This window comes from Triticum urartu, chromosome 1A, assembly GCF_056163025.1.
Source record: "Triticum urartu cultivar PI428250 chromosome 1A, HENAU_Tu73, whole genome shotgun sequence".
Classification (NCBI taxonomy): Eukaryota; Viridiplantae; Streptophyta; class Magnoliopsida; order Poales; family Poaceae; genus Triticum; species Triticum urartu.
In genome coordinates, this window is record NC_141873.1 from 318265532 (window position 1) to 318274421 (window position 8890).

Below are 8890 nucleotides of genomic sequence, written 5' to 3' on the forward strand. Positions count from 1 at the left end.
TGGATGAAAGGGGTAACTTTTTTTACTATTTTTTCTAATGGGCCCAAAAAAACTAACCCAAATAAGCTCGGATGGCTGAGATCCAACTAATCCAGACTAACCCATTATGTTTAGATACTTTTGGGTTATTTGAACCTCAACTAATTTAGGGATCTAAACACGACCTTTGATCGCACGGCTAGGACCCGAGAAAATCAATCGGATGATTTGTAGCAACCACCTTTATTTATTTACGAAAGGATTTCTTCCCGTTGCAATCACATGGTGGCGTGATGGGCCCACTCTTTGTACACTATACCGTTTATGTGACAATTTTTACTTCAGTTTCTTCATATTGCCTGGCGGTTTGGAGGTACCCCTTCTGTTGTAGTCAAATGACCACTATCAAAAGGACTTCCTGTTGTCAGATTAAAGCAAATTTATGAACATCGCCAAAGTCATAATACAATAAACCGTTCATCATGACATCTAAAAGAAACAAGAATGACGCTGTGAAGCAGAATAAGTATCACGTTGCACCTGTTTGGTTCATTAAATAGAAAAGTATTGCTCAATGCTAATGGCACGCCTACAAGGATTAAATTCCTAAAAACAACAAATTGGTTGAAATCCATCGGGTTTCAAGTTCTGAATTAGTACTTTAAACATTGGCTTTGATTGTGACTTCGCAATAATGGATTAAACAGAAGCATGTGCAACTGCAACACCAGGAAGACAAATATTGAGGATACAAGGAAAATAATTGAGGTTAATGGTCTACACAAAGAACGGCCGAAAGTAACACGAAAGGAATCAAGTACAGGAAATATAGCTATTTGTACGAACAGAATGAAGTAAAGTAAAACAAGAAAAATGCCGCAATATGATGGTACAATCTCAAGCAACAGAATCCCAGCATGACACAACCAGAACAGAAACTAGAAAACAAATGCAAGGCAATCCTGGGCAGATGCATGCAGCAAGAAATAATGTTTGGGTTGCCAATAGTTCTGAATCTCAAAGCAGCCGAATGTGCATCTCCACAGTCGAATGATTAGCACCGGTGCCAGCAGAGAACACTCGCTCCACTGATGGAAATAGAAGCTTGGATGCATCACCAAGGCACCAAATAAAACCCTGCGTGTATGAAATGGGAATCAGTCCTCATCCAGAACAGTCACTATGCAAGTATGCAGTTTTTAAAAAGCGACATTCTAGCATTGGGTTCTTACTTGATGAGGTGCTATGTACATCTGGTATATTTGCCTAATGATGTTTTCATAAAAGATATGCTTCTAAAACTGTTAAACTGATCATTGGCAATACTCCGCCAGGTCAATCTGTGGAGGTATTGTTTTTATTTCTGTCCCAAGTTCTTGCTCAATCCTATACCTGCAAACAGAAGAAAACAAACAGTTCAGAAACCTTGGTAGATTAGTAGAAAAGAACTTGTCTTTGTTTCGAAGTATCCTAACAAGCCACTTTAGCAAAGTATCCTTACATGTTGAAACGGTCCTCATAAGTGATTAAGTTCACCGCCAAACCAAGGTGTCCAAATCTTCCAGAACGACCAACCTAGGAAAATGTCAAAGGGGTGGAACTTTTAGATGAATCAAGTTATAAATAAACAAGTACCAGGACGCCAACCGGTTTAGAAACTCAAGACTACTGAAGCCTATTAGTTCAAATAATAAATAATATATAAAGAGAAGCACTAGCAAATAAAGCACTGGTGACATGAAAATACATGCTAGACATGTTTTTGGCATTAACCACAATGCTTTGTCAGTATCATCAGTAAAACGACTCCAGCAATTTCCAAAAGGTTTTGTTGTGGTGATGGTGGTGGTGTGTGTGTAAGTGCAAAGAAATGGAAGGAATTTCCAGCATACATAAGAGTTGAGGCCGAACAGCTGAGTTAGCTTTCCAGTGTTCAGCTAAAGTTAGCCAAGCATAGTTTAAAATGAGCCAAGCAGATAGGAAAAACTACTGGATCAGATACAGATGCATTGAAACAATTCGCTTCAGAAAACACATCAAAAATCTTTATACTGCAAAACTGAGTGAAGCAACATATAAAACTGCTGTGCTGAAACCATGCATAATAAAGAGCTTACCCTATGCAAATATGTTTCAGCAGTCTTGGGGAAGTCAAAATTAATGACAACATTAACAGCTTGAATGTCAATTCCTCTGGTAAAAAGATCTGCAATCATATAATTTCTTGAGATAAGTTCTTCATAGCATTTCCCACAAATAAAGTGCAAAATAGCGATGCATTTAGCATGTATCAACAATCATAGAACTGAAGCAGTACAGAACAACTAGATCTAAGATCATTTTAATTAAGATAGTATAACTCTATTTATACAAATCAGGCTAATGAGTTATTCAAGTATTGCTTTGATGTGTGCTCAACTCAGCAATAACTACTATCAGATAATCCCACCTAGTCCTTCCAACCATCTTCAAGCTCAAGTCAACAATTTAGATAAAATGCAGAAAGTATTAATAGCACTCTAGTTAGTAAACTGAGGATGATATATGGTAGTCTATTTAGAAGATTTGTAGTGCAAACAAGACTACAAGAGAAAGCTAAATTCTTAAACAACAAGAGACAAAAGACAAATTACAAGTTCTAGTGCAAAGAAAGACTACAAGAGTAGTCTAAAGTCTTGATTCAAGACTAGATAAGTTGAGAAAAACAAATTACAAGTTCACTTTAATGTGTTCAGAACTTCTTTAATTCACCAAGGGCATGCTTCGGAGGCCTAATGATTATGATTTACCCGCAGTGAGATATAATAATAAAGAACTCAGATATGCTTACGTAGTGAAAAGAAAGTAAATGATTCATAGGAAGACAACTAGGAAGAAATCAGAAAGTGCATAAAAGAATAACAGAAATGTTAAAAATCTGACTTCAAATTTTTATAGATGGCAAATCAAACGTTTTTCATGGCAATTTATATTAGCGCGAGGGTGGAAAATTTAGTTTGCAAGCACGGCAATTTTCCTGGCAAAAAATGAACTGAGGCAGATTTGCCACGCTCGCCAACTAAACTTGCCATCCTCGGCGAACACAACTTGAAATGAAAAATGCTCGATTGCCATGCCTAAAAATCTGAAGTTCGCTGGATATTCAGGTCCAAGAATAATCGAGAAGATAACAGATGATTCAGAGTATTTCCTAACATAGTGGAAATTTTGATCAAGGCAAAAGGTGGAGAAGAACCTGTGCAAACAAGGTTTCTGCAAGCACCATTCCGAAAATCATGAAACACCCGGTTTCGGTGGTCTTGCAACATTTTAGCATGAATGTAGAAGCACGAATAGCCAAGTTCAGTGATTTTCTTTGCCAGTAGCTCAACTCTATTAACAGAGTTGCAGAATATAATAGACTGATTTATTTGAAGCTGGCGGAGAAAAAAAAGGAGATGTTTCAGTCTCGCAATATGTACAAGAAACGACAAATAACAAGTTTTTTCATATCATGTACCTTTGAGAAAAGCGTGTTCAGACAATGAACCTTTTGCCTTTCTTCTACGAAGGCATAGTATTGTGTGATTCCTTTCAGTGTTAGTTCATCCATCAGATTAATAACATAGGGTCTAGGTAGGTATTTCTGCTTAAAATCCTTGACAGTTACAGGAAAGGTTGCAGAAAACAGCAATAGTTGCCGACTAGCTGGAAGGTAACGAATGAGTTGCTCCACGGAAGGCTGAAACTCAGGAGCTAACAGCTTGTCTGCCTGCATTTCAATGGAAGGAAGTCATGTTATATTTTTGGAAGACAAGTATCAGACATGTTACATTCATTAATGACTTTCCCAGAGATCTGTACAAGATAATCCTTAAAAAAACAAAAAGTAACCAAAGTAACAAAAAAACTACAGTATTTGACAACATTTGGACCAGAAGATTAGTAAATGTGTGTGATTTTGATTTAGCACAACATTAGGAAGGGAACTAACATGTACAGCATCAGAACAAATAAGAGAAGATACAGGAAAGAGTTCTTACTTTTTCCAAGACAGCTCTAACAATATATGATGCTAGACATTAAATTGACATGACTCAAGATCAATTTGAACAAAGTATCATAACTTGAGGTCAATTAAGTGAGAAGAAGCGACATCAATTGAAGATAAATAGCCCAACAAAATTAACATACTTGACTTGGCTTGACTACTGTGATGTAAACATGGTCAACAAAAACAGAATCTGAATTGTGTGTTTCTCTAATGATACCTCGTCCATGATGAGCATTGAACATTCGTTCAGCATACAAATGCCCTTCTTGGTAAGATCTAGTATACGGCCAGGTGTCCCGGCAAGTAAATGAACAGGTTGGTACAAACGCATAATGTCGTCCTTCAAGCTGGTTCCTCCAGTACTAACCATAACTTCAATATTCAGGTATTTTCCAAGCTCTTTGCAAACTTGTGAAGTCTGCAGAGCTAGTTCCCTTGTTGGTACCAGTATAACAACTAAAGAAGAAATCCATGGATAGAACAGAGTCAAGTTAACAAACAGTATGTAAAGTAAAGTACATGGAAACATAACAATTATCTTAATACAATGTGAACACAAATTGGCACCACACAAACATTATCTTTAACGAAGGCTTCGAGAAGGAGGGAGGAAGGGATCAACTAAGAAGGTAAACGGTTGTTGCATCACAGTTTATAGTTTGATTTCATATTTCAGTCAGAGAACACTAGAACACAAATAGTTTGCATATCCAAAAACTTGAGCTCCATACCTAATACTCTTAGCAATTACTACCAGTAGATGCGTTAAAAATAATATCAACACACCAATTTTTGAGAAGCTCGCACTGATTTAGGCCCTGTTTGTTTGGGCTTTTGCTTTTGCAGCTTTTCCACTTTGACCAAAAAGCCATAAAAGCTCCTAAATAGGTGTGTTTGGAGCTTTTATGGATTTGGGGGAATCAATATAACAATATTTAGCTCCAAAAGCCACAAAAGCTCAAAAAGCACCTATTTAGGAGATTTTATGGCTTCTTGGCCAAAGTGGAAAAGCTGCAAGAGCAGAAGCAAAAGCCCAAACAAACAGGGCCTAAACTTACTGAATGTGCGTACAGGAAGTGTGCAATTTGGCATAAATAATGCATCGGCTTGAATGCTAGTCACAAAAATGGTCATGTGGTGAAGATGGATGCACATTATAAAAAACATCAACGTAACCAGAAATCTGGGATAACCTTTCAACCAACTGTTAATTGTACTGCTAACATTAAATTGAAACAGTATGGATTAGATGATTTCTTGTAAATGAAACAGTAGAAGTGGCAAGTTCACCTTGTATCGCATTTTTCTCTGGGTCAATCTTTTCGAGTGCTGGAATGCAAAATGCAGCGGTCTTCCCGGTGCCGTTTTTCGCTCTTGCAAGAATATCACTTCCAGTTAGAGCAATTGGAATGCTTTCTTCTTGAATAGGAGATGGCCTTTCAAATCCCTTCTCATATATTCCCATAAGTAGCTCACGTTTCAAAAAATAATCTTCAAACTCGTTGCCTTTCGTTGCAGTAACATCCTATGTAAAGCACCAAACATATTGCAGAATAGAACATCAGTACACCTGACATCTTGCTGAGACTGAAATTCCATGATGTCATTAGTACTCACCTCTGTCCTAAAACGAGTATCTGGAGCTGGAATATTCAACTGTGCCTTCCAATCTTGAGAGCTGGAACACCCAAAAGAATATCACGTTAAAGGTGTCAACTAATTCCCTTAAAGACAAAGCATTGCTAGGCCAGTTCCATATGGCATGGCAAACAAATGAATCGATGTGATGCTGCAGAGAAGTATGGAACACTAGCAATGGCGAACCAAGATGAAAACGCAGCGTACTTGCATAAATAAAGTGCATCCAACCATGAAGCAATCGATTGTAATAGAGCAAATAAGCTTGCATACACCCAGTGGGTAGTTGCTTATTCAGCTTATTCAGTTAACAGCGTATGCAGAGGAAGAGTTAAGCCTCTTGCAGCCATACAACTTAAGCAGAGCACTGCCTTGTCTCAAGGACATGATCTAATCATGAAATAGCTCCTCTTCCCCCACCCCACCCCCACCACCACCACACCCGACCCGACCCACTTCCGCGACCACAAGACAATCGCATCCGGGCGATACAAACCCTATCAATCGGAAATAAGCAGCGTTTGGCGATGGGCCATGCGGAACCTGTGTATAAATGGTCCGTACCTCGTGTCCACCGCGTCGAGTCGCGCCACCGTCCTGGCCGCACCCTCTCCTGACGCCTGGGCCGCGGCCTGGTCCCGCCGCAGCCACTGCTGATGCTGTTGTTGCTGATGCTGCTGCTGTTGTTGCTGCGAGAACGAGTTCCTCTGCGCGTGCTGCTGCTGCTGCTGCTGCGGGAACGAGTTCCTCTGCGCGTGCGGCTGCTGCTGCTGGTAATCGTGGTGCTGGGGATGCGGATTTCGGCCGCCGTAGTAGTTTTGGTTCCCGCCGCCACCTCCTCCACCGCCTCCGCCGCCGCCGTTACCGCCGCGGCCGCCGCCACCGCCGCCGTAGTCGTAGCCGGGCGGGTACCGGGCCCTCGGGTGGTGCATGGCGGGATCTAGGGTTTTGGAGCTGGGGGCGACCAGGCGCGACGGATCTAGGGTTCCGACGGTTTGCGCCTTTCGGAGGGCGTGGGTTTCGCTTTTGGGCTTTTGGACGCGGTGGATCCGATCCAGAAGCGCTCGGTTTCGAAATGTAGACCTCGGGTGGAGGCGGATATTTTTCTGTATGAGGGGGGTGCTGCATGGTTAGCATCCATTTCTCGGAAATTTTCAATCAGTCTCCTGGGCTTGATGTTCGAACTTAATCTTGGAGGCTTTATTTCTTTGAAAAGGATTCAGATCTACTCCCTCTGTCTTATAATATAATATAAGAGTATTTTTGACACTATATTAGTATGAAAATGCTTTTATATTGTGAGACGGAAGGAGTATATTAGTATCAAAGTTTATCAAAAACGCAAAACAACTCTTCTTTTATGAATAAAAAGCACAAGACAACTTAAACATAATAAAAAATGCAATGAGATTTTGACACTATCGAACGATAACCACCGTCGTCAAAACGAGCCGTCAATGCCTCGCTGCCGTCACTCCCCGAACGGAACCGACTTGACCTTATCGACGACAACCAATAAGTCTGCGTGCACGTGACAGTAAGGACCACCACTCTGGAGCCACAGTCATCGATGTTGATTCCTTGAATAGATCTGAAGCATTAGACATTGAAATCTCGCCACACGATGAGAAATCTTAACCTAAACGTCCTAAAGGAAACGATGGGAATCTTAGAGGCTTTTAAATTCAAAGAATTTTCAAATGATTTAAGGTTAAATTGAGTTGTTTTACACTCCCTTGACCCAATTTGGATGGAAGGAGTATGTAACTTGTATGATTTTATTTCAAGGTTGTGTCTTGCTATATTCCGCAATACATTTACGTAATCTCTCTTTTAGTTGTTCTTTCTCACGTCTAGCTCTAAGCATGACAACCATCATATGTCATTATTATCAAGAACGACTTGAATGGTTTTAAGAGACTCGGGTGTGTCATTTTTGTGCAAAGCTTTAGCCGTAAGTATTTCAACATCATGGATCAATTTATCAAGCTTAAGCATCCCATTTTCTAACTTATCTAGTTTATTGCTAACAACATTATTAAAATCTTTTTGACTACCAATAAAGTCCTTAAATTACACTTTCTAATTTAGAAGGCACATTTTTGTTACCATAAGAATTCCCAAAATTATTTTGAGGATAAGGTCTAACATAATTATTATTACCACCAAAGTTCCAATTAGCATTATTAGCAAGGTTGTTTATTAATAAAGTTATCATCCACTTGCTCATTATTTTGTTCAACAAGTGCAACAAGAGAACATCCTTAACATCTTCACAAGCCAACAAGAGAAACTTCCACTTGCTCATTATTGCCAGCAAGAGAAACATCCTTGACATCAATGTTTAGAAGCAATCATAAAAACAATCATATCAATCTTATCATTCAAAACAAATATCTTCTCAACATATTTTACCTTCTTACCAGTTGGAGCTCTTTCAGTTTGCCATCGGGCATAGTTTGAAATGATTCCATTCAAAAGTTTGGTGACATTCCTCAAAGTAGTAATCGTAAATGGACCACCTGCAACCAAGTATAGAAGATTTCTAGACATATAGTCAAGGCCAACATAGAATTTTTTTATAATCATCCACTCACTTAAACCGTGTGCAGGACAAATCTTAGTTGTTGATTTTAACATTTCCCAAGCTTGGGTTACATGCTCATGCTCGAGATGTTTAAAGTTCATGATAAGATTCCTTAATTTTATGGTTTTAGCAGGAGGATAGTATTTACCATTAAAATCACCCTTACATTTAATCCAATGATCAATATTATTTGTAGGCAAAAATGGAAAAGTTTTAACTTAACCTCATCTACTTCCTTATAATTTTTCATATCACATAGATCAACAAAATTATTGAGATGAGTGCAAACATCTTCACTATAAGAACCCGAGAATTGTTCTTTCATTGCCAAGGTCAGCAAAGCAAGTTTGATTTCATAAGATTTTGCGTTGGTGGTGAAGGAAATATGCCCTAGAGGCAATAATAAAGTTATTATTTTACTTCCTTATATCATGATAAATGTTTATTATTCATGCTAGAATTGTATTAACCGGAAACATAATACATGTGTGAATACATAGACAAACAGAGTGTCACTAGTATGCCTCTACTTGACTAGCTCGTTAATCGAAGATGGTTATGTTTCCTAACCATGAACAAAAGAGTTGTTACTTGATTAACGGGATCACATCATTAGAAGAATGATGTGATTGACATGACCCATTCCATTAGCT

The 8890-nt window shown here is 39.0% G+C and overlaps 1 protein-coding gene across 1 annotated transcript; it reads right to left on the reverse strand.

Moving 5' to 3' along the window:
* Positions 1 to 721: 721 nt before the first annotated feature.
* On the reverse strand, positions 722 to 6730 carry LOC125509245 (DEAD-box ATP-dependent RNA helicase 12). Its single transcript, XM_048674179.2, has 10 exons — positions 6215 to 6730; positions 5630 to 5690; positions 5303 to 5537; positions 4230 to 4468; positions 3479 to 3730; positions 3215 to 3395; positions 2097 to 2185; positions 1481 to 1554; positions 1212 to 1371; positions 722 to 1116 (listed from the first exon to the last, which is right to left on the reverse strand). The coding sequence occupies exons 1-9, from the start codon at positions 6580 to 6582 to the stop codon at positions 1293 to 1295; spliced, it is 1578 nt and encodes a 525-aa protein (XP_048530136.1). The 5' UTR covers positions 6583 to 6730; the 3' UTR covers positions 722 to 1116; positions 1212 to 1292.
* Between the last annotated feature and the right edge of the window lie 2160 nt (positions 6731 to 8890).